Source organism: Manis javanica, chromosome 3, assembly GCF_040802235.1.
Source record: "Manis javanica isolate MJ-LG chromosome 3, MJ_LKY, whole genome shotgun sequence".
NCBI classification, from domain to species: Eukaryota; Metazoa; Chordata; class Mammalia; order Pholidota; family Manidae; genus Manis; species Manis javanica.
Genome location: NC_133158.1, coordinates 112495678 through 112522966, shown reverse-complemented (window position 1 = coordinate 112522966; position 27289 = coordinate 112495678). Strand labels below are relative to the sequence as shown.

General features: G+C 35.1%; 1 protein-coding gene across 18 annotated transcripts in view; it reads left to right on the top strand.

Moving 5' to 3' along the window:
* DLG1 (discs large MAGUK scaffold protein 1) overlaps nucleotides 1–27289 on the top strand; it is a 318440-nt gene that overhangs the window by 146004 nt on the left and 145147 nt on the right. For 10 of the 18 annotated variants that reach the window (XM_073231852.1, XM_073231851.1, XM_073231853.1 and 7 more), the window contains one exon: nucleotides 5872–5970. The exons of the other annotated variants lie outside the window; for them this stretch is intronic. In XM_073231852.1, coding sequence (XP_073087953.1) covers nucleotides 5872–5970 — 99 coding nt within the window. The remainder of the gene's footprint in view (nucleotides 1–5871; nucleotides 5971–27289) is intronic. 18 annotated transcript variants of the gene reach the window in all.

Sequence of the window (27289 nt, the reverse complement as noted above, 5' to 3'; positions counted from 1 at the left end):
ACAGGGTTTGGGAGAGCAACTGCCCAGTGGAGAAAATTCTTGTGCTTGTCCTTGAAATTTGACATCAGCATGCAGCTTTGCCTTATTATTATGTTAAAGCAGATTATTAATCAGTTAGTATCTTACTCTACAATAGAAGCATAAGGAAACTTTCAGAGGTAATAGATATGTCTAATCCCTTGATTGTGGTAGTGGTTTCATGGGTGTATGCATATGTCCAAACTCATCAAATTATATACATTAAATATGTGCTTTTTTTATATATCAATAAAACTATTTAAAAAACTAAAATGTAAGTTACAAAAAATGATAAACTTAGATGGTCTTGTCTGTGATACTTCCAGTGACTACAACCAGCTATTTTGTGGTGTATCCCTCAATTTGGGCTTGTCTGATAGTTAATGATTAAGACTCAAGTTAATGCATTTTTGATAGGAATATCACAGAAGTGATCTAGTCTTATTACATCCCATCAAGTAGCTATGATTCCAATTTATCTCCTCCCTAGTGGTGTTACTTTGTTTAGGATGGTTATCTGCTAGATTTCTTGACTGTAACTAATAAATGATTTTAGGAGGGGCTCTTGTGTGTGTGTCTCCCCCTCAAACTTTCATCCACGAAATGAAATGGAAGGTTCATTCAGCAGCAGTGGAAATTTTAACATCTATTGATGTTTTTTGAATGTATTATTATTATAATGGTTGCCAAATGATGATTTTATAATTTTTTCACTCCTTTCACATTTTTTTAGTTGGCATTCTGCTGTAAGGAAATGCTTTCTCTCCTCTGTATTCATTTATTCTTGTAATTATTTATATTGGTATGGACTTTCAGAATTGTGTTTTATTCAGTGAGTTTTATGCCATCATTATCATTATTTTGAGTCTCAAATTGTTCCCAGTCTGACCAATGAGAATCCTTCAAGCTGACTTATGTGTCCATTTCATGCCTTAATTACTTTTTGAGCACTTCGTTATTTTCTGGCTCAGCAGGATAATCTAGGCTCACACTGTACTTGCTAAGCACTAGCTCTGGAATCGCCATTTCTCCAAAGACTCCTGTTTTCTTTTTTACAAGATAATGCATATTTGGAAACTGTGATCTGAGTACTAAATACATTAATGCTGTTGGGTTGTTACTGCTCCCAGGTCTTCTCTATGGGCAGAGCTAGGGAATATATGTACATGTAAACACAAATACACATTTATGTCTATAGTTCTATATCTATACATTATATAAAAAACCATGCATTCATACCAATATCCCTAATTCTAGTCTAAACCCATAGGTCTCATGCTAATTTTTTCCATTTCTGTATTTGTAACTCCCTTCTCTGATGTGAGGAACCTCGTTCCTGTTATCTTTTATTATATTTATTTATTGAATCAAAATCCCCTGTATGTAGTGAGCAGTAGTATCCTGTTACTATCACTGCTAAAGAAGGATATTCTCACCCTGCTCAAGCTGTAACAGATCCCTCTTACTCCACTGAGGTGCTTACACTTCATGACAGACTATTGTTACCACCACATAGGTACTCTCTTCACCGCACTTGGGTGCCATCAAAACACATCAAGCTGCTGCCCCTGCTCTGCCCATTGGAACATCTTCCTTATCTTGCTTGGGCTCCAACACCCTGTGCCAGGCTACTTCCACCCCACCACTACCACAGATACTCAGGATAACCTGCGTGGCTTAGGTAACCTGAACTTTCCTGTTCAAGAAGTCTGCCTGTACTGAGGTTATGATGACAACTCTATCATTATTAACTCCTAGAAACCCGATTTTTGTACTTCTTTCAGTTATATCAGAAAACTATTTGGAATTTAAGTATGATGTAATGTAAGGATGAGGATTCATTTCATTTTCCATATGTATACCCAACTCATCCAGCATCAGTTCTTTTAAAACTATCTTTTTTCACATTTTGTCATAAATCATGAGTCAGAACCTCTGGTTTTCAAATATTTTTAACAGTCATGTAAGTATTCCACTGAAAGTTGGTTAACATTTAAGTTACTAATTTTAAGTTCATATATGGAATGCAAAATGTTTTTTCTAGGATCAATATAAATGGTGGCCGGAATCCCAAGCCAGACTCACAGAGGCTTTATTCATAATGTCCTTTTTTTTAAATTGTGGTAAAATATACGTAACATACAATTTTTACCATTTTAACTACTTCTAAGTGTACAGTTCATTCAGTAACATTAAGTACATTCACAGTGTTGTGTAATATTACCACTGTTCATCACCCAAACTTTTTCATCATCCCAAGTTTGAAACTCGTTTAGACTGGGAACACTAAAAAGAAAGAAAGAAAACAAAATCTCATGGCTTAACAATTTACAGCTTCAATGTAATCCCTTTTAAAATACCTAAGGCATGGATGGACCTAGTATTATGCTAAGTGAAATAAGGTAGGTGAAGAAAGACATACGATACAAATTCATTAATTTATGGAATCTAAAAACAAAATGGACAAAATGGCAGTAGACTCATAGACACTGAGCAGTGACTGGTGGTTACTAATGGGGAAGGGTTGTGAGGGTTGGGAGGGGAGGGAGGGGATGCTGAGGGGTATAAAAGGCACAAAAATTCTCAATCATAATATAAGTTGGTCACAGGGATAGTAGTACAGCATGGAGAATATAACCAGTGATTCAATAACATATTTCTTTGTGGACAGATAGTAACAATTGGGGTGAGAATTTAATATGTGTAATTGTTGAACCACTGTGTTGTATACTTGAAACCAATATAAGATTGTATGTCAGTGATACTTCAATTTAAAAAAACATCCTGAGCAAAGAAAAAAAACCCTAATGGCTTAAAGTCTCTTTTTGCAGGAAAAAAGAAATCTAGATAGCAGGAATCCAGAAATTCTTTTCCTAATTCCTTATAGTTTACCTCTTGTGAGCTGAAACTCAGTTGTAAAATGAAGGGTCGAACTTGATCCCTTGCTTTTTCAACTCTCATATCCTTACAAAATCATTGAAATTTCTAAGCATCTTTAGAACAATAATGTGAAATGCATAGTCAGTCTATTTTCTAGAAAATAAAATGATAAAAGATCATGGTAATTGTTTTTCTCTTAATATGAACAGGAGCTCTCCAATCTTTTCACCTTGCATTATAACATTTCAATGTATTGTTGACAGTTGGAAAAGTAGAATTTGAATAAAGGTGGGTGGGTTGGTTGGAGGGTGCTGCTTATAATTCTGCCCCAACAGGCTAATTTTTGAAAGATTTCTTTCCATTTTTTTAATACAAGTTCATCTCTCCTTTTTTACTTAATATAATATCATAGCAGCATCTCATATGACTTACAAATGATTCTTACAGACATTAATTTTTGCATAATGTATACTTATATAAATATCACTATTTAACCATTCTAGCATCTTTGGATATTCAGGATATTCCACATTTCCCCAAGTATAAACAATGCTCAAGAAAACATTGAATATTAAAACATTTGCTTTTTAAATTATTCTTTTAAGGCAGATCTCCAGAATTACTAAGTCTAAAAGCTTAAAACATTTTTAAGGCTGTGGATAGTTATCGCTAAATTATTGCTAAAGTTTGTATGAATTTATATATCAGCAGTATGAGAGGGCCTGCTTCTATGCATCAAAAATTTTTTTTGAGGTTTTTATTGTTGTAGTAAAATATTATATAACATAATTTGCCATTTTAGCCAGTTTTAACTGTATAATTCTTGGCATTAATTACATTCCCAGTGTTTTATTAACCATCACCACTATCTCTCTCCAAACTTTTTCATCACCTCAGACTAAACATTAAGCAGTAACTCCCCATGCTCCTCTCTCCCTTTCCCTGGGTAACTTCTAACCTACTTTCTTTCTCTATGAATTTTTCCTTTTCTAAATATTTCATATAAATCGAGTCATACAGTAGTGTCCTTTTCTATCTGATTAATTTCACTTAACATAATGTTTTCAAGATTCATCCATTGTTGTAGCAGGTACCAGAATTTCATTCCTTTTTATGACTGGATAATATCCATTGTATGTATATACCTCATTTTGTTTTATCCATTCATCTGTTAATAGACAGGTTATTTCTGCCTTTTGGCTGTTGTAAATAATGCATCATCAATCAATGGCAGTATCCAAGTCCGTGTTTTCAGTTTTTGAGTATATATCTAGTAGTAGAATTGCTGGATCATAGGGTAATCCTATTGTTAGTTTTTTTTAGGAACCACCAAACTGTTTTCCACAGGAGCTACACACACCTTCGTTTTCCACCAGAATTTTTTTGAGGATTCCAGTTTCTGCACATCTTCACCAACACTTTATCTTTCTATTTTTTTTTTGTTAACCACCTAATTGGTGTGAAGTGATATATGCATTTCCCTAATAAATAATAATGTTGAGTATCTTTTAATGTGCTTATTGGCCATTTGTGTATCTTCTTGGGAGAAATGGTCTATCACATCCTTTGCCCATGTTTTAATTGGCTTTTTGTTGTTCAGTTGTAGAAGTTCTTATATATTCTGGATATTAAACTCTTAACAGATGTGTGAGTTGCAAAGATTTTCTCCCATTCAGTAAGTTGTCTTTTGGCTTCCTTAATAATGTCCTTTGGTGCACAAAGTGTTTTAATTCTGATGGAGCCCAGTTCATTTATTTTTTTCATTTATGCTTTTGATGTCAGATTTAAGAATTCATTATCAAATCCAAGGTCATGAATATTTACTCCTGTGATTCCTTGTCAGTTTTATGGTTTTTAGCACTTATATTTAGACCATTAATTAATTTCCAGTTAGTTTTCAAATATGATGTGAGATAGTGGTTTAATTTTATTCTTTCACATGTGGATATACAGTTTGTCCCAGTACTATTGTTGAAGAGACTCCATACATTTTTTATAAATCTTGATTCATTGATTTGATAAACAAAAAAGGTCAACATTGTAATTTTATTTTGTATTTCTTTATTGGTGAGAAAAAGCATTGTTTAAGTTTAGCAACTTGTTTTTCCTATTTTGATTTGTCTCTTTTAATGTATGTTGTTCTCTTAATAAGCTTGATGTTAATGTTTTTCTTATACATGTAGGATATGTTATTAGTTTAGCAAATATTTATAAATTCATCCAGCTTACAGGAATTGGGACTTATTAAAAAACACCTTTTCTGTATTCCAGTTACATCTTTTTTAAAATTATTGAATCAAGCTAGATAGAGTAATTGAGTGTAAGTATCAAAACTTCTGAGTTTAAATTATGTCACTGGAGTTCCCACTTTTCTTTCATTTTTTCCAGAATATATCTGGCACATAATAGATATTCAATGAAAGTTAAATTAATGGCTTTACAGACAGATTTAAGGCAGGTTATTGCAGTTCTTGATAGTAGAGATAGTAGATAGCACACTTTTTAAGAAAATTCTTTAGTTTCAATTTTTAAGTCTTTTGAATCTTTTGTCTTTAGATTTGTAAGCCCCAGTTGCTGACCTGATGGGCTAATAAAATTAATTTTGATTCTTTGAATGCAAGGAAGAAAGTAGTCAAAGATATTCTGAAAGTCAAAAAATATTTTATAGTTGTCTGTAGCAAGTGTTTAGTTCCTTAGAGGAGAGGAGTAAGTCATTATCATCTGTTATTTTCATTTAAACATCTAAAGAGTAGTCATTTTAACTACAGTCATTAAAATTATTATTGGTGGTATAATTATTTCTAAAATAACTTTAGGAGAGCATTCTCTCCTTTAAATTGAAGTAGTACATTAATATTTTACTGATTTCTCAGTTATTTCTGAAAATTATTTATCTTTAGGACAAAACTTTGTTATGTGTTTCCCTTTTGTTTTGGTAATTTTTCCTGATTTTTTGTCATTGATGATTTTTAGCCAACAGAAGCTGTACCTTCCTCCTCTCCCACTGTCCCTGTGATCCCTGTCCTGCCAGTCCTTGCTGAGAATACTGTCATCCTACCCACCATACCACAGGTTTTTATTAGTTTCTTTTTTCTTCATAAAAATTTCATTTGCTTTTAATGTTTCATTTATATTCTTTTCAAACTGTTTTAACTATTTCTTTGTTAGGTTGGGGAATTCACTTTGGGCTTCAGTTGGTATTCTTAGGGAATTAAATATTTGCTATTTAATATAAAACGGTATTTGCCATTTAATTAGGCTATCTATGAAATAAGACATTCTAAATTTCATAATACTGAACCTCCTTAGATTTGTTATCATGCCTTTTGTACTTGTAAATCATGAAGTAGTTTTTAGGTGTTTTTGCTCTGAGAAACTTTCTTATCTAAAGGTAATAAAAATCATTATCTACAGGGTATTGTGCTAGATGTTTTGTTCTGGTTAGCATTTTATTTCTCAGTATTTATTTTCTTTGGAAATACTCACCTTTCTGTTATTTGGTTAGATTACATACTTCACCTGTATTAGTTAAAAATAGTAGCTGCTGTATGTAAAGTATATAGGAACTCTTTCAGTAATTTTTGCAACTTGTCTGTATATCTGAAACTATTCTAAAATAAAAGGTTTATTTCTAAGAAGTTAACAATAACAGTCAAGAAATAAAATGAAATAATAGCCAAATGATAGAGTCTGAACATTTTTGGCTTTCAGAGCTTTAGTAGTTCCAAGGGGTGGCTTGTTAAGACACTAACTGCTATACCAACAGAGTCATTGAAACTCAAAATAATGGTTGTAATATTATTAAGTATAATAATAATGCTCTTTGGTATGAATTTTCAGTCTCATTAAAATTAAATAAATTCATCTTTTGTAGGTATTTACTATTACTGATCTGTAACATAAAACCTAGGTAATAGTAATATGTTTTGTTGTGTAAATGTAGTTTCAAACTAAGTCCCACTAGGAAAAATACAATGATTGCTCACATCTTAGTGCCATTCCTCTTTATAAAAAATGAAAATCAATATAAACATCATGCAAAAAAAGATTCTAGGGGATATTATAAATATTACACCAAGACTTCAATCTATGTTGTTATGTTACTACTTCTCTGTAATCTTTGACCCTTTATGAAAATAATTGTAATTTAAATCATTATAAAGCCAACAAGAACTGAAGAGATAAATCCAGATGGATATTTATTAATAAAATAGAATTCTAAGTACGCAGCCTAAGGGGTTATTGTATAATGTTATATCTTTCCAAGTATCTAGGATTTAGTGGTACAATTTTTTTAATAGGAGATTAGAGTTTATTTTACTTTGTTACTTCAGTTCATCTTGGATATTAAAATAGTTTTCTAGACTCCTTTCAAATTTTGTATTAGTTTCTGTTCTTATATCCTATAGGGAACCTGTCCTTTCCTGTTTAGAGTTCTCTGATTTAGTTACTGCAAGTGTCCCTAACTTAGCATCACACTGTACTTGCATATTGTTGAGGCATTGCATAGCCTTGTAGTTATAAATGAAGTTCTTAGAGTCAGATTGATCTAGTTTGGAATTCCAGCCCTACCGCTTACTAGCTGTGTAACTCTGAGCAGTTTACTTGACCACACTGAGCTTCTGGTTTACTCATCTGTATCAGTGAAGATGCTAGTAATCACTTGAGATATTTTATGATTGAAAGAATAATGCATGTGCAGGTGGTACATGATCTTGGCCATTTATATTATTAGTGTTATTTCATATTTCTTTGAGATGGTAAACTGAGAAGTTTAAAAAAAATGACATGTGTGCATAAGAGAAAGTCTTATTTATTCTACCTAACTTCATTTTAGGTTTTAAATACACCACAAAAGTCCATGCAGGGTTATTTCATAATTTGTTGTTGTACCTCATTTTCCAGAATAACTGTGTTCCTGGTTAATGGAGTAAAACATGCACTTATAAAATTAATATAACCAAGAAAGGGTTGGGGCTGGAGCCAAGATGGCAGCGTGAGTAGGACAGTAGGAATTTCCTCCCAAAAACATATATATTTTTGAAAATACAACAAATATAACTATCCCTAAAAGAGAGAGCAGAAGACACAGGACAACAGCCAGACTACATCCGTAAGTGCGAGAACCCAGCACCTGGTGAAAGGGGAAAGATACAAGCCGCAGCCCGGCAGAACCCGAGGCCCCTCACCCCAGCTCCCGGCGGGAGGAGAGGAGTCGGAGCGGGGAGGGAGAGGGAGTCCAGGACTGCTAAACACCCAGCCCCAGCCATCTGCACCAGAGCACACACACAGTGTATGCGTGGGGTCCTGGATACTAGTACCTTTGAGTGGGTCCCGAAGCTGGCACCCCTGTGACAAAGAAAAGCGAGTGCTTTTTGAAAGTCTTAAAGGGAGAGGGACCTCACAGCTGGATGGAAGCATCTCAGGTCACAGTCCAGCAGCTTGAAATTCCAGGGAACTCCAGGCGCACTAACCCCCTGGGCAACAGCTCTGAGACCCCTCATGGAGGTAAACAGCCAAACAGCCCCCAATCCATTACCCCTCCGGGGCCCCGCCATAGCAGAGCAGCTGCCTGAGCTGGCCACACCCACAGCAAGGAGCTTCCTCCATACTGGCCGGACAAGATACAGAGACCCAGTCTACACGCAATTGCCCAACACAAGCCACTAGGGGTAGCAGTTGTCCCAGTAAAGAAAGGCCAGGAGCAAGTGGAAAGTCTTGGCTCTGCCAGCTGACAGACAAGTCAGTAGCTCATCATTGCACCTACCAACATGAAAAGGCAAAAAAATTGATCCAGACAAGACTAACCCAGACACCTTCGACATCTTCTACATCTTTCCCTTAGAAGGAACCTGGGGAGATAGATATAACCAGTCTTCCTGAAAAAGAATTCAAAACAAAAGTCATAACCATGCTGATGGACTTGCAGAGAAATATGCAAGAACTAAGGAAGGAGAATACAGAAATAAAACGAGCTCTGGAAGGATTTCAAAACAGAATGGACGAGATGCGAGAGACCATTAATGGACTAGAAAACAGAGAACAGGAATGCAGAGAAGCTGATGCAGAGAGAGAAAAGGATCTCCAGGAATGAAAGAATTTTAAGAGCACTGTGTGATCAATCGAAATGGAACAATATCTGCATTATAGGGGTACCAGAAGAAGAAGAGAGAGAAAAAGGGATAGAAAGTGTCTTTGAAGAAATAATTGCTGAAAACTTCCCCAAACTGGGGGAGGAAATGGCCTCTCAGACCACAGAGGTACATAGAACTCCCATGACAAGGGATCCAAGGAGGGCAACACCAAGACACATAATAATTAAAATGGCAAAGATCAAAGACAAGGACAAAGTATTAAAGGCAGCCAGAAAGAAAAAAAAGGTCACTTACAAAGGAAAACCCATCAGACTATCATCAGACTTCTCAGCAGAAACCCTACAGGCCAGAAGAGAATGGCATGACATACTTAATGCAATGAAACAGAAGGGCCTCAAACCAAGACTACTGTATCCAGCACGATTATCATTTAAATATGAAGGAGGGATTAAACAATTCCCAGACAAGCAAAAGTTGAGGGAATTTGCCTCCCACAAACCACCTCTACAGGGCATCTTACAGGGACTGCTCTAGGTGGGAGCACTCCTAAAAAGACCACAGAACAAAACACCCAACCTATGAAGAAGGGAGGAGGAGGAATAAGAAGGGAGAGAAATAAAGAATCATCAGACCGTGTTTATAATAGCTCAATAAGCGAGTTAAGTTAGACAGTAAGATAGTAAAGAAGCTAACCTTGAACCTTTGGTAACCACAAACTTAAAGCATGCAATGGCAATAAGTACATACCTTTCAATAATCACCCTAAATGAAAATGGACTGAATGCACCAATCAAAAGACACAGAGTAATAGAATGGATAAAAAAGCAAGACCCATCCACATGCTGCTTACAAGAGACTCACCTCAAACCCAAAGACATGCACAGACAAAGTCAAGGGATGGAAAAAGATATTTCATGCAAACAACAGAGAGAAAAAAGCAGGTGTTGCAACAGTACTATCAGACAAAACAGACTTCAAAATAAAGTAACAAAAGATAAAGAAGCACATTACATAATGATAAAGGGCTCAGTCCAACAAGAGGATATAACAACCATTCTAAATATATATGCACCCAATACAGGAGCACCAACATATGTGAAACAACTACTAACAGAATTAAAGGAGGAAATAGAATGCAATGCATTCATTTTGCGAGACTTCAACACACCACTCACTCCAAAGGACAGGTCCACCAGACAGAAAATCAGTAAGGACACAGAGGCACTGAACAAGACTAGATGGCACTGAACTGTACTAGAACAAATGGACCTAATAGACATCTATAGAACTCTACATCCAAAAGCAACAGGATACACATCCTTCTCATGGGCACATGGAACATTCTCCAGAATAGACCACATACTAGGCCACAAAAAGAGCCTCAGTAAATTCAAAAATACTGAAATTCTACGAACCAACTTTTCAGACCACAAAGGTATAAAACTTGAACTACATTGTACAAAGAAAGCAAAAAGGCCCACAAACACATGGAGTCTTAACAACATGCCCCTAAATAATCAATGCATCAACGACCAAATTAAAATGGAGATCCAGCAATATATGGAAACAAATGACAACAACAACACAAAGCCCCAACTTCTGTAGGATGCAGCCTTAAGAGGAAAATATATAGCAATCCAGGCATATTTTAAAAAGGAAGAACAATCCCAAATGAATGGTCTAAGGTCACAATTATCGAAATTGGAAAAAGAAGAACAAATGAGGCCTAAGGTCAGCAGAAGGAGGGACATAATAAAGATCAGAGAAGAAATAAATAAAATTGAGAAGAATAAAACAATAGCAAAAATCAGTGAAACCAAGAGCTGGTTCTTTGAGAAAATAAACAAAATAGATAAGCCTCTAGCCAGACTTATTAAGAGGAAAAGAGAGTCAACACAAATCAACAGAATCAGAAACGAGAAAGGAAAAATCACAAAAAGACCCCACAGAAATACAAAGAATTATTAGAGAGTACTATGTAAACCTTTATGCTAACAAGCTGGGAAACCTAGGAGAAATGGACAACTTCCTAGAAAAATACAACCTTGCAAGACAGACACAGAAAGAAACAGAATATCTAAACAGACCGATTACCAGCAACGAAATTGAAGTGGTAATCAAAAAACTACCAAAGTACAAAACCCCCGGGCCAGATGGATTTACCTCGGAATTTTATCAGACATACAGAGAAGACATAATACCCATTCTCCTTAAAGTTTTTCAAAAAATAGAAGAGGAGGGAATACTCCCAAACTCATTCTGTGAAGCCAACATCACCCTAATACCAAAACCAGGCAAAGACCACACCAAAAAAGAAAACTACAGACCAATATCCCTGATGAACATGGATGCAAAAATACTCAATAAAATATTAGCAAACCGAATTCAAAAATACATCAAAAGGATCATACACCATGACCAAGTGGGATTCATCCCAGGGATGCAAGGATGGTACAACATTCGAAAATCCATCAACATCATCCACCACATCAACAAAAAGAAAGACAAAAACCACATGATCATCTCCATAGATGCTGAAAAAGTATTCGATAAAATTCAACATCCATTCATGATAAAAACTCTCAACAAAATGGGTATAGAGGGCAAGTACCTCAACATAATAAAGGCAATATATGATAAACCCACAGCCAATATCATACTGTACAACGAGAAGCTGAAAGCTTTTCCTCTGTGATCGGGAACAAGACAGGGATGCCCACTTTCCCCACTGTTACTCAACATAGAGGTCCTAGCCATGGCAATTAGACAAAACAAAGAAATACAAGGAATGCAGATTGGTAAAGAAGAAGTTAAACTGTCACTATTTGCAGATGACATGATATTGTACATGAAAAACCCTAAAGACTCCACTCCGAAACTACTAGAGCTAATATCGGAATTCAGCAAAGTTGCAGGATACAAAATTAACACACAGAAATCTGTGGCTTTCCTATACACTAACAATAAACTAATAGAAAGAGAAATCAGAAAGACAATTCCATTCACAATAGCATCAAAAAGAATAAAATACCTAGGAATAAACCTAACCAAGGAAGTGAAAGACCAATACCTTGAAAACTATAAGACACTCTTAAGAGAAATTAAAGAGGTCACTAACAAATGGAAACTCATCCCATGCTCCTGGCTAGGAAGAATTAATATCGTCAAAATGGCCATCCTGCCCAAAGCAATATACAGATTCAATGCAATCCCTATCAAACTACCAACAGCATTCTTCAGTGAACTGGAACAAATAGTTCAAAAATTCATATGGAAGCACCAAAGCCCCCGAATAGCTAAAGCAATCTTGAGAAGGAAGAATAAAGTGTGGGGGATCTCACTCCCCAACTTCAAGCTCTACTGCAAAGCCACAGTAATCAAGACAATTTGGTACTGACACAAGAACAGAGCCACAGACCAATGGAACAGAATAGAGACTCCAAACACTAACCCAAATATATATGGTCAACTAATATTCGATAAAGGGGCCATGGACATACAATGGGGAAATAACAGTCTCTTCAACAGATGATGCTGGCAAAACTGGACAGCTACATGTAAGAGAATGAAACTGGATCACTGTCTAACCCCATACACAAAAGTAAATTAGAAATGGATCAAAGATTTGAGTGTAAGTCATGAAACCATAAAACTCTTAGAAAAAATCATAGGCAAAAATCTCTTAGACATAAACATGAGTGACCTCTTCTTGAACATATCTCCCCGGGCAAGGGAAACAAATGTAAAAATGAACAAATGGGACTATATCAAGCTGAAAAGCTTCTGTGCAGCAAAGGACACCATCAATAGAACAAAAAGGTATCCTGCAGTATGGGAGAATATATTCATAAATGACAGATCTGATAAAGGGTTGACATCCAAAATATATAAAGAGTTCACACACCCTCAACAAAGAAAAAGCAAATATTCCAATTAAAAAATGGTCAGAGGAGCTGAATAAACAGTTCTCTAAAGAAGAAATTCAGACGGCCAACAGACACATGAAAAGATGCTCCACATCACTTGTCATCAGAGAAATGCAAATTAAAACCACAATGAGATATCATCTCACACCAGTAAGGATGGCTACCATCCAAAAGACAAACAACAACAAATGTTGGTGAGGTTGTGGAGAAAGGGGAACCCTCCTACACTGCTGGTGGGAATGTAAATTAGTTCAACCATTGTGGAAAGCAGTATGGAGGCTCTTCAGAATGCTCAAAATAGAAATACCATTTGACCCAGGAATTCCACTTCTAGGAATTTACCCCAGGAATGCAGCACTCCAGTTTGAAAAAGACAGATGCACCCCTATGTTTATCGCTGCACTATTTACAATAGCCAAGATATGGAAGCAACCTAAATGTCCATCAGTAGATGAATGGATAAAGAAAAAGTGGTACATATACACAGTGGAATATTACTCAGCCATAAGAAAAAAACACATCCTACGAATTGCAACAACATGGATGGAGCTAGAGGGTATTATGCTCAGTGAAATAAGCCAGCGGAGAAAGACAAGTACCAAATGATTTCACTCATATGTGGAGTATAAGAACAAAAGAAAACTGAAGGAACAAAACAGCAGCAGAAGCATACAACCCAAGAATGGACTATTAGTTACCAATGGGAAAGGGACTGGGGAGGATGGGTGGGAACAGATGGATAAGGGTGGAAAAAAAAGGAAGGGGGCATTATGATTAGCATGTATAGTGTCGGGGGGGGCGGCACAGGGAGGGCTGTGCAACACAGAGAAGACAAGTAGTGATTTTACAGCATCTTACTATTTTGATGGACAGTGTGAACGGGGATGTGTGGGGGACTCGGTGAAGGGGGAGCCTAGTAAACATAATGTCCTTCATGTAATCGTAGATTAATGATACCAAAATAAAATTAAAAAAAATTAATATAACCAATTAAAGTGTTTGTCCCCAAATAAATTTTGAAAACCATTCTTAAGTTCTAGTATTTGAAATAGATATATTTTTTCCTCTAAAGATCTAATACTTTATGTTTTAGATGCATCAGGATGTAGTAGAAATAGAGGCAAGCGACACAATATTCAGAGTCTAGTCCTGCCTTCATGACTCAAGCAAGTTAGTAAACCTCTGAGTTTTATACTCCCTTCATCTATTAAAATGGGGAATAACACTTCCCTGATTGCTTCAGAACGGAGTTTGAGAATCAGGCAATTAGACAGAGAGAGATAGCTAGATAGATGATAATTTTAAAAAATATATATATTGTCTTTCATTATTTGTAGAACTTTTATGCTATTCAGAGCACTTTTATATTGATCATGTCATTTAAATTTTATGAAAGCACCCTACAGTAGGAATTAGGCTTGTTATACAAAGTGGTACAGAGAAAGATACATTGAATGGCTGCTTGAAGTGGCAGTAAGAGCATGGGCTTTATCTAGCGAGATCTGACTCTACCTCTTACTAGCCTCACCCTTTTTCAGTTGTATGACAGTGGAGAAGTTACTCAGCTGCACATAGTAGGTGAATAACAGATGCTCATTCTTCATACTGGAGGCAAAATCATACAGTCTCTGTGATGCTGGCCTTTAAATATACACACTTATTTCTACCTCAGAGTAAATCCTTGCTTTAAAACCAGATGCTTTTCAAACCTCTATTTCTACCAATTGTGAGGAGCTGTCATATAATTAAGATGTTGTTGAAAATGCTTTATAGCTAATTTTGTGTGTGTGTTAATAACAGATGACTTTTTTTGTTCATAACAGATGACGTGGAGGGATTGGTTTTCATTTCGTTTTTTTTGTTGTTGTTACGATTCCAATCATGTAGCTTCTAAGATGAATATCACATTGTCCTTGTCCTTTAGGAACCTACTATCTTTCTGTGCAAGAGGCAAGTTAACAAATAACTCCCACATGATATGAGAGTAGTTATATTAGAGATACTTTTAGTGCAGAATATCCTATTGCTGCTGGACCATTTAAGTTTCACAAAACATCTAAGTTTTGAGTCTTAAGTGATTTGAACATTAGTATAATCTAAAGTATGACTTGATGTGTTTTGATTTTACTGATAATCTTAAACAGAAAAGCATACCTTGAAGAGCCTTTTTAAACCATACACTATCTGAATGCGGTGCCCTTATTCTATTTGGATTAGGATTTTTAAATTTTCTTTTTGCGTTTGTTTTTTTATTTTCAAATCATTTCAGATTTCTAGAAAGTTGCAAGAATGGGACAAAAAAATTCCATATACCTTTACCTAGATCACCCAATTGTCAGTATTTTTACTTAACAGTATCTGCTTTATCACTTCTCTTCCTGTATAATTGAGTATATTATTGTTTTTAACAAACCATTTAAAAGGAAGTTTCACTCATGTCCCTTTTACCCCTAAATGCTAATTTTTTATAATAAATGTTTTTCCTAAGAACAAAAATATTAACCATGGTACAGTGAGCCAAATCAAAAAAGTGAACATTACTGTAATTTATTTATCTACTCTGCAGACCATAATCATATTTTGCCGAATTCTCCAATAATGGTCTTTATAGAAAAATCAGAAATAGGTTCTTTGGCCAGTTCAAAACCACACACTGCTTAGTTTTCTTGACACTTTAGTCTCCTTTAATCTGGAGTAGCTCCATTCTGTCTCTTTATGAATATGGCACTTTACAAGAGAAAAAGGCTAGTTGTAGGATATTCTTCAGTTTGTGTTTGATGCATTTTCATATTTAGACTGAGGTCATGTATTTTTTCCAATTTTTTAAAATTGTGGTAAAAATACACATTGTAAAATTTACCACCATAACCCTTTTTAAGCTTACCATTCAGATGTATTAATATTAAGTACATTTATTGTATGTGGCCATCACCATCATCTATCTTGCAAAACTGTGTGCCAATTAAACAGTAATTCCCCATTCCTCTACCTGCTGTGGCCCTGGAAAGGACCCTTCTACTTCTTGTCTCCATGATTTTGACTTCTCTAAGTATCTCAGATAAGTGGAATCATATAGTATTTGTCTTTTTTTGTGTAGATTATTTCACTTAGCTTAGTGTTGTCAACATTAATGTATGTTGTAAGATGTAGCATCGTAATTCCCTTTCTTTTCAAGGCTAGATAAGTAATACCCTGTTTGATCTGTTTGATGTAAATACCACATTTTGCTTATCTATTCATCCATCAGTGGACACTTGGGTTGCTTCCACATTTTAGTCACTGTGAATAATACTGCTATGAATATGGGTGTACAAGTACCTCTTTGAGACCCTGTTTTCAGTTCTTTTTAGTATATACCCCAAAGTGGAATTACCGGATCATATGATTTTATTTTTAGTTTGTTCTGGGAACCACCATACTGTTTTCCACAACAGGTGTATCAGTATATATTCCCATCAGTGGTGCACAGTGTTTCTACTTCTCCATATCCTCACCCACACGTTACACTCTGTTTTTGTGATAGTAGGCAGCCTAATTGATGTGAAGCGGTATCTCATTTTGATCTGCATCTCAACTGGTGGTAATGGTTAATGATGTTGAACATCTTTTCATGTGCTTATTGACAATTTGTATATTGTCTGTGGAGAAATGTCTATTGAAGACCATACCCAATTTTGAATAACTGTTTTTTGTTGTTGAGTATTAGGAATTCTCTAAATTGTCTAGATTCTAATTCTTTATCAGATATATAATTTCCAAGGATTTTCTCTCATGAAATTGCCTTTTTACTCTATGGATAGTGTCTTTGAATGCACAAAATTTTTCAGAAAGTCTAAATTGTCTGTTTTTTCTTTTGTTTTCTATGCCTTTGGTGTTAATGCCATGAATCATTGCCAAATCCAGTTCTGTGAAGTTTTTGCACTATGTTTTCTTCTAAGGGTTTTATAGTTTTTGTCTTTTATTTAGGATGGATCTGTTAAAAGTTAATTTTTTATATGGTTTAGGTAAGGATCCAGCTTCATTATTTTACATGTGAATATCTAGTTTTCCCACCACCATTTATTGAAAAGACCATCTTTTCTCCAGGGAATGGTCTTGACACCCTTGTTGAAAATAATTTGACTATATAGGCTTATTTCTAGACTTTGCCTTAGTCCATTGGTCTATATGTCTGTCTTTATTCCAGTACCAAACTATTTTGATTACTGTATCTTTGTGGTAAGCTTTGAAATGAGTAAGTGTGAGTCATCCAGCTTTGTTCTTTTTCATGATTATTTTGGTTGTTCAGGTCCCTAGAGATCTCATAGGAGTTTTAGGATGGGTTTCTGCAAAGAACATTATTGGGTTTTTGACTGGGGTTGTATTGAATCTACAGATTGCTTTGGGTAGTACTGATGTCTTAACAGTATTAAGTCTTACAATCCATGAAAATAGGATGTTTCCATTTATTTATGTTGCCTTTAATATCTTTCAGCAGCATATTGTAGTTTTCATTGTACAAGCCTTTTACTTTGTTGTTTATTCTTGATTATTTTACTCATTTTGGTTCTATTATAAATGGAATTGTTTTGTAATTTCCTTTTCAAATGGTTTTTCCATAGAATGTAACTGATTTTTATGTGTTGACTGTATCTTGCTACTTTCCTAAATATATTAGTTCTAACAGGTTTTTTTTTTTTTTGTGGCATCTTTAGGATTTCTACATATACAATCATATCATCTGCAAACAGAGATACTTTCCATTTTCCTCCTTCTTTTCTAATTTGAATGTCTTTTCATTTTCTTGCCTAATTGTCTGGTTTGACTTCCAAAACTCAGTTGAATAGAAGTGGCAAAAGCCATCATCCTTGGCTTGTTTCTAACTTTAGAGGAAAAAAGCTCTCAGTCTTCTATCGTTGAGCATGAAGTTTGCTGTGGGGTTTTTACATTTTAATTTTATTTTGCTGATGTGGCTTCCTTTTATTCTTAGTTGAATGTTTTTATCATGAAAGGATGTTGAATAATGTCAGATACTTTTCCTGCATCAATTGAAATGACTGTCATTTTTTCCCTTCATTCTGTTGATGTGGTATTTTATATTTTTCAACTCTGTTATATTGAATCATTCTTGCATTCCAAGAATAAATCCTACTTGGTCATGGTTTCTGATCTTTTAAGTATGCTGCTGAATTCAGTTTACTAGTGTTCTGTTGAGGATTTTTGCAGCAGTGTTCATAAGGGATATTGGTGTGTAGTTTTCTTTTTGTGGATTGTCCTTGTCTGACTTTGGTATCAGGGTAATACTGGCTTCATAGAATGAGTAAGAGAGAGTTATTCCTTTTTTTGGCAAAATATGAAAAAAATTGGTGTTTGTTCTTCAGATATTTGTTAGAATTCACCAGTACTAGCGTCAGTTCATGTGTTTTTCTTTGATGAAAGATTTTTAATTACTGATTAAGTCTCCTTACTAGGTATAAGTCTTCTCAGATTTTCTATTCCTTCATGATTTAGTCTTGGTAGAAGTTGGTCTGTTTTGTGTAGGTTATCCAGTTTGTTGGTGTGTATTTGCTTATAATTACTCTCATAATCCTTTTTATTTCTGTAGAATTGGTAGTAGTGCCCCACTTTCATGTCTAATTTTAGCAATTTGAGTCTTCTCTCTTTTTTCTTAGTCCATTTAGCTAACAGTTTGTCAATTTGTGAATGAACTTCTGGTTTCATTCATTTTTCTTTATATTTTCTATTCTGTATTATATTTCTGCTCTAATTTTTATTATTTCCTTCTTTCTACTAACTTTGGATTTACTTTTTATTCTAATTCCTTAAGTTGTAAAGTTGGGTTATTGATTTGAGGTTATAAGAGACAAAGAAGGACATTACATGTTAATAAAAGGTTCAATACAAAAAGAAGGGTCTCCATTATTATTGTAGAACTGCTTATTTCTTCCTTTAATTCTGTCATTTTTTTTGCTTAATTTTTAAATTACCTTAATTTTTAAGTAAGTATTTGTAGTTATAAATTTCACTTATAGCACTGCTTGTGCTGTGTATCATAAGTTTTGGTATGTTGTGTTTTCATTTTCATTCATTGCTAACTATTTTACAATTTCCTTTGCAATTTCTTCTTTGATCTATTAGTTGTTTAAAAGCAGGCTGTTTAATTGCCATAGTTTGGTGAATTTGCTTCTGTTGTTGCTTATTATCTGATTCCTGCTTTGGTCAGAAAAGATACTTTACATGATACCTATCTTTCTAAATCTGCTGAAACTTAATTTGTGGCCTAACATAAACTATCCTAGAAAATGATCCATGTGCACTTTAGAAGAATGGATATACCATTGTTGTGTAGAGTGCTCTATATGTTTGTTAGGTCTGGTTTGTTTGTTACATTATTTAATGTTCTACACATTATTTTGGGTGGGCGTTGAAGTCTCCACTATTACTGTAGAGAACTGTTTATGTTTTCCTTTAATTCTGTCATTTTTTGCTTCATATATTTTGATGGTCGCTCAGTAGGTATAAAAATTTAGAATTCTTTTATCTTCTTTCTGTATTTAACCTTTTATTAACATGTAATGTCCTCTGTCTCTTGTAACCTTTTTGATTTAAATTCTATTTAGTCTCATATTAATATATCTGCTCCTGCTATATTTTGTTTAGTATTTGCATGGCATATCTTTTTCCATCCTTCATTTCCAACCTCTTTGTGTCTTTGGGTCTCAAGCGAATTTCTTATAGCAAGCATATATTGGGTTATGTCCGTTGTGGCAGTCGTTTATTGGAAGTTTTTTTAATTTTGTTTTTTGATTAGAGTGCTTAATCCACTTACATTTAAAAAACTTATTGATAAAGAGAGACATCTGTGTTTTGCTGTTTGTCTTCTATATTCCTTTTCTGTCCCTTATTTCCTGCATTACTATCTTATTTTTTGTTGGGTTGATTTTGTTGTTTTGTTGTTTTGCAGTGAAACATGTAAATTCCTTTCCCATTTCCTTCTATGTATATTCTTTAGCTGTTTTCTTTGTGGATACCATCTGGATTACATTTAATATCCTAAAGTTATAATACTCTAATGTGAATTTATCCCAGCTTAACTTCAATAATATACAAAAACTTTGCTCCTTTAACAGTTCCCTTTCCAGTTGTTGATGTCACAAAATTATACATTGCATGTATATACTAATAATTTTTAAAGTGCTTTTTTTGTCTTCTAAATTATTTGGAGTTATATAACAAAGTTACTGTAATATCAGCTTTTAGACTAAGAATTGATTTTTCTTACTAATATTGACTTTAATTTTTTAATAATTACTAGCTTTTAGACTAATTTTTTAAAATACAATTTATAAACTGTCTGTCTCTTAAATCATGTAGAAAACAAAAAGTGGTGTTGCAAACACCACTTGCATTTCAACCCACTGGACTCCTTTTAGCATTTCTTTCAGCACCAGTCTAATAGAATGGGAATATTTTGGCCATTATTTCTTCAAATAGTCTCTCTGCCCCTTGATCTCTCCCCCTTCTAGGACTCCCACAGTGTTGAACACTGCATCGTTGCCCACAGGTCCCTTAAACACTGGTCACTTCAGTCTTTTTGCTTTCTTGTTATAATACTAGCTTTTATAATTGTCTTTGTGTTTATCTTTACCAAAACCTTTATTTCTTCAAACACCTTCATTTTACTGTCTGATCTTGCATTTCAACCTGCTGGACTCCTTTTAGCATTTCTTTCAGCACCAGTCTACTGGTAATGAGTTCCTTTAGCTTTTATTTTTCTGGAAATTATTTAATTCCTTCCTCATATTTGAAGGAAAGTTGCCAGATAAGGTTGGAAGGGATTTTTGTGTTTGTTTGTTTGTTAAGTACTTTGAATGTATCAGCTCACTGCCTCTGACCTTCAGAGTTTCTGATGAGAAATGTGTTGATAATCTTATCAAAGATCCCTTATGTGTAATGAGTCACTTCTTTCTTGCTGATTTCAAAATTGTCTCTTTCAACAGTGTGATTATGATGTGTCTCACTATGAATCTCTTGTAGGTAATGCTACCTTGAATTTGTTGAGCTTCTTGGATTTTTATATTCATGTATTTCATCAAATTTGGGAATGTTTTGGCCATTAGTTATTCAGATAATCTCTCTGCCCTTGATCTCACTCTTCCCCTTCTGGGACTCCCATAGTGTTGATCCACTCCATGGCAGCCCACAGGTCCCTTAACACTGGTCCCTTCAGTCTTTTCACTTTCTTGTTCTTAGACATAATAATTTCCATTATCCTGAACTTCAGGTTCACTGTTCTTTCTTCTGCCTCCTCAAATCTTCCTTTGGGTTGCTCTATTGAATTTTCCATTTCAATTATTAAACGTTTCAGCTCCAGAATTCCTTCTTGGTTTGTCTGGGGGTTTTCTGACTTTCGTTGATCTTTCCAATTTGGTCATTATAATTTTCTTGACGTTGTCCACCTTGTCTTTTAGTTTTTAGAACATCTTTAACGTGGTTGTTTTAAAGTCTTTGTCTAGTAGATCTGCTACCAGGTCTTTTTCAGAGGCTTTTTTTTCACTTGGGAGAATGGGCCATACTTCACTGTTTCCTTGCATACTTTGTGATTTTTCTTTGGAAACAAGATGGTTGAATCTTTTATTTTTTATTTTTTATTAAGGTATTACTGATATACACTCTTATGATGGTTTCACATGAGAAAACGATGTGGTTACTACATATACCCATATGATCAAGTCCTCACCCATAGCCCAATGCAGTCACTGTCCATCAGTGTAGTAAGATGCCACAGATCCACTATTGCCTTCTCTGTGCTACACTGTTATCCCCATGATCCCCCATACCATGTGTACTAAACATAATACCCCTCAATCACCTTCTCCCCGCTTCCCCACCCGCCCTCCCACACCTGTCTGTTTGGTAATCACTACTCCCTTCTTGGAGTTTCTGAGTCTAGTCTACTGTTATTTTTTTCCTTCAGTTTTGCTTTGTTGTTATACTCCACAAATGAGGGAATCATTTGGTACTTGTCTTTCTCCACCTGGCTTATTTCACTGAGCAAAATATCCTCCAGCTCCATCCATGTTGTCGCAAATTCTAGAATTTTTTTCTTATGGCTGAATAGTATTCCATTGTGCATATATACCACATCTTCTTTATCTATTCATCTACAGATGGACACTTAGGTTGCTTCCATATCTTGGCTGTTGTAAATAGTGCTGCAATAAACATAGGGGTGCATGTGTCTTTTTGAATTTGAGAACTTGTATTCTTTGGGTAAATTCCAAGGAGTAGGATTCCCGGGTCAAAAGGTATTTCTATTTTTAGTTTTTTGAGGAACCTACATATTGCTTTCCACATGTGTCTATTGGCCATCTGAATTTCCTCTTTGGAGAACTGTCTCTTCTTGTCCTCTGCTCATTTTTAATTGGGTTATTTGCTTTTTGGGTGTTGAGGCATGTGAGTTCTTGATATATTTTGGATGTTAACCCCTTGTCGGATATGCCATTTACAATATATTCTCCCAAACTCCAGGATGCCTTTTTGTTCTGTTGATGGTGTTCTTTGCCATACAGAAACTTTTTAGTTTGATGTAGTCCCACGAGTTCATTTTTGCTTTTGTTACCCTTGCTTGAGGAGATGCATTCAGCAAGAGGTTGCTCATACTTATATTCAGGAGATTTTTGCCCATGTTTTCTTCTAAGAGTTTTATGGTTTCATGAATTACATTCAGGTCTTTGATCCACTTTGAGTTTACTTTTGCATATGGGGTATTTTTGAATTTGGTTTGCTAATATTTTGTTGAGTATTTTTGCATCTATGTTCATCAGGAATATTGGTCTATAATTTTCTTTTTTTTGTGGTGTCTTTGGTTTTGGTATTAGAGTGATGCTGGCCTCATAGAATGAGTTTGGAAGTATTCCTTCTTCCACTCTTTGAAAAACTTAAAGGAGGATGGGTATTAGGTCTTCACTAAATGTTTGATAAAATTCAGTGGTGAGGCCATCTGGTACAGGGGTTTTGTTCTTAGGTAGTTTTTAGATTACCAGTTCAATTTCATTGCTGGTAATTGGTCTGTTCAGGATTTCTCTTTCTTGCTGGGTCAGTCTTGGAAAGTTAAATTTTTCTAGAAAGTTGTCCATTTCTTCTAGGTTATGCAGTTTGTTGAAATGTAATTTTGCAGAGTATTCTCTAATAATTCTTTGTATTTCTGTGAAGTCTGTAGTGATTTTTCCTTTTTCATTTCTGATTCTGTTTATGTGAGTAGACTCTCTTTTTTCCTTGATAAGTCTAAGGGCTTATCTATTTTGTGTATTTTTTCGAGGAAACAGCTCTTGCTTTCATTGATTCTATTGTTTTACTCTTCTCAATTTTAATTATTTGTTCTCTAATCTTTATTATGTCCCTCCTTCTACTGACTTTGGGCCTCAGTTGCTCTTTTTCTAGTTTTATTAATTGTGAGTTTAGACTGTTGATATGGGATTGTTCTTCTTTCCTGATGTAGGCCTGTATTGCAATATACTTTCCTCAGCACAGTCTTCGCTACATCCCACAAATTTTTGCAGTGTTGAATTATTGTTGTCATTTGTCTCCATATATTGCTTGATGTCTGTTTTTATTTGGTCATTGATCCATTGGTTATTTATGAGGATGTTGTGAAGCCTCCATGTTTGTGGGATTTTTCATTTTCTTTGCGTAATTTTCTAGTTTCATACTTTTGTGGTGTGAGAAACTGGTTGGTACAATTTCAATGTTTTTGAATTCACCAAGGCTCTTTTTGTGGCCTAGTATGTGATCTACTCTTGAAACAGTTGCATGCACACTTGAGAAGAATGTGTATCCTGTTCTGTAGATGTCTGTTAGGTCTATCTGTTCTAATGTATTGTTCAATGACTCTGTCTCCTTACTTATTTTCTGTCTGGTTGATCTGTCCTTCAGAGTGAGTGGAGTGTTGAAGTCTCCTAGACTGAATGCATTGCATTCTATTTCCCCTTTTAATTCTGTTAGTATTTGTTTCACATATGTAGGTGCTCCTGAGATGGGTTCATAGGTATTTATAATGGTTATATCTTCTTGCTGGATTGATCCCTTTATCATTATGTAATGTCCTTCTTTGTCTCTTGTTACTTTCTGTGTTTTGAGCCTATATTGTCTGATTCAAGTACTGCAACTCCTGCTTTTTTCTCCCTATTAGTTGCATGAAATATCTTTTTGCATCCCTTCACTTTTAGTCTGTGTATGTCTTGGGGTTTAAAGTGAGTCTCTTGTAAGCAGCATATAAATGGGTCCTGTTTTTTTATCCATTTGGTAACTCTATGTCTACTGATTGGTGCATTCATTCCATTTACATTTAGGGTTATTATCGATGGGTATGTACTTATTTCCATTGCAGGCTTTAGATTCGTGATTACCAAAGGTTCAGTGCTAACTTCCTTGCCCTCTAAGGGTCTAACTAAACTCACTTAATATGCTTTTACAAACATAGTCTGAACATTCTTTTTTTCTCCTCCTTTTTCTTCCTCCTCCATTCTTTATATATTAGCTATTATATTCTGTACTTTTTGTCTGTCCCTTGATTGACTTTGGGGGATATTTAATTTAAGTTTGCATTTGCTTAGTAATTAACTTCTACTTTCTTTACTGTGATTTTATTACCTCTGGTGACAGCTATTAAACCTTAGGAACTCTATAAGCCTCTATGCCTTGTGTTTGTAGTTGCTATAGACAGGTCTTCCTTCTGGCTGGCCTAATGCCAGGGTAGGATTTGCCAGTTTGCGAGCCAGGTGCGGCTGGCTGGGAGAAATGCGCAGTAGGCTGCATATCACAGAGGGGGACCTTGTAGCTGTGTAGCCAGCCAGGGAGCTGGAGTGCCTGAAGATTGTGAAAGCTCCCAACCTGCTGGGCAGAGTGCACCTGGACAATTTTGTCTACCTGTCCTTTCTCCTGAGCAGTGAGCTCTGTGCAATCCTTGCGCCTTTACCAGCCCTCTTGCTGTTAAGAAGTCTCTCAGACTTCCCACCTTTCTTTTGTCCCAGAGCAGCCGAATATGGATCCCTGCTTTCCACAAGCTGCTGGAATCTCAGTCTTTCCAGGAATTCTGCCTGTCTTAGGTTTCCATCCCCCCTAATCACGAGAGTACCACGCAAGCACCATGAAATGTAGATTTGTGCTCTCAGAGCAGATCTCCAGAGTTAGGTATTCAGTCATCTCAGGCCTCCACTCCCTCCCTGCTCCATTTCTCTTCTTCCCACCAGTGAGCTGGGGTAGGGGAAGGGCTTGGGTCCCAGTGGGCCACGTCTTTGGTATGTTACCCTGTTCTGTGAGGTTTATTCTTTTCTCCAGGTGTATGCAGTCTGGCGCAGGCCCTCTTTCCTGTTGCTCTTTCAGGATTAGTTGTATTAATTATATTTTCATTTTATATGTGGTTTTAGGAGGAAGCCTCTTTTTCACCTCTCATGCCGCCATCTTTAATCCTCTCCAGTACCAAAATGGTTTAATCTTGTGATGCAATAATCATGGAAATCAGATTCTCACCTTCTCTGGGTTTGTTGTTCTTGATTTTTTATGTTGTGGGCTATCTGTGCTAAGAATCAGACTGTGGTATAAACTTAAGGTCTTTTCTTTTTTGTGCCTGCATATGTGGCTGTTTTTGAATATCCTAGAAAAAGGAGAAAGAGAACTTATTTGTTTACAATCACTTTAACTTACAATGCAGTGTGATAACATTTACCTTTTAATGCAGTGTGTCTTGAATTAGAATCTGATTTATTCTCTGGGGTTTGTGAGTTCTGTGTTTGAAAATCACTTGTTTATAATTTAGTAGGGGTGAAAGAAAGAAACATTAAACGAATAATGTAATGAAACTTTGATAAATGCTAAGAAAGAGAAATGCAGTATATATAATATAAAGGTATTTTCTAAATTCCTAATTTTGGCCTGTTTTTAGATAACTGGAATTATTTTGACACAATTTTTTAAATGTTCATATTGACCCCTGAAATTGCTTAAGGATGCTTTAAGGATGCTTAAAATTCTGTTCCTCAAGTTTTTTTATTGATAACTAGGGTCAAATTCTTTATGGGTTTGTTAGTTCCTTTTTCTGGAATATACCTGCCCCTTTTCTACCCGTCCCCACCCTATTTCTAAGTGAATTGTAGTACTACATTACTATACAGGTTGAATCATGCACAGTGGCATGTATTGTTAGTAAATAATAATAGACTAGCAACAGGTCTCTATGGCTTACAACATATTTTCCTTTATATTATTTCACTGGTTCCTAACATAGTCCCTTGGGTAAAACATATGTTGCCCTCTCATTATAGTTGGTGAAAATGAGTTTCAGTAATGAAGTTGTGATTTACCTATGTAGTCACAGTCACTGAATCGTAGCGTGCGTTAGACCCAGAACCAAGTCTTTTGATAAGTGTTACCTTGAGACAAGGTACAGGGAAGAGTTTTTCATTTGGAATAACTTTCAGGTAGATTCTTCTTTTCTTGTATGATTTCCTCCTAAGTGAAGCTGAGAATTCCATATTACTTACCCACTGTCCTGGTTACAGATCCTAACGTCTTAAACTACCCATATTTGCTTCTTCTGTGTTTTTTTTTTAATTTTTTGGAGTGCTCTTCACCTCAGCTATCTGAAAGTACCACACTTTCTGCAGTCAACTTTTTCTGCATCTCTTCCTTCAGATGTAACTTGTCCTTTAAGCTAGCTTTGCTTCAGAGTTTCATGTCTTTCTGAATTGTAAATCGTCTCCTCCCAAGCCCATTCAAATTGTGCAACCCTTTCACTTCCATCCTCACCTCCTCCAATTTGGAGAGCTATGGAGTACTGCTTCATCAGATATCATTTCTGCATTCTGTAATACAAGAATTTAGAAAATCTCAAGTTAGAACCGGCATAATTTATTCCAAGGTAAATGTTTTAATTCTTTTCCTCCTAACACAGTCTTAAATATCTTTATTATTACTTTAGGTGGATAAATTTGAGGCAGTCAGAATATGCCTCTTGAGCTATATTTAATAGGCTCTTATTTTAGACTGTCTTTTGTGATTAGTCTTTTTTCAGTCTTGCTAGATTTCCTTTCAAATTGCTAGATTTTCTTAACCTGACATTATTTTTTATTGAAATTCTTGCTTAATCATCACTGTGAACATTTTTGTTTTTTAATTTCAAGTCTTTTTTCCCCCAGGGCTTCCCTTCAGTTTTGATCATTCATTCATGTTAATTCTAAGATACATGTACAAATGAACTTGTACATATATTACTTAATCATGTTTTTCAAGTGAAAATGACAACTTCTTTATACTAATCTGTATTATTACTCTAAACTGAACTTTAAAATTGAAATCAATTTTATGCTATTAATGCTAATATTTTAATAGCAA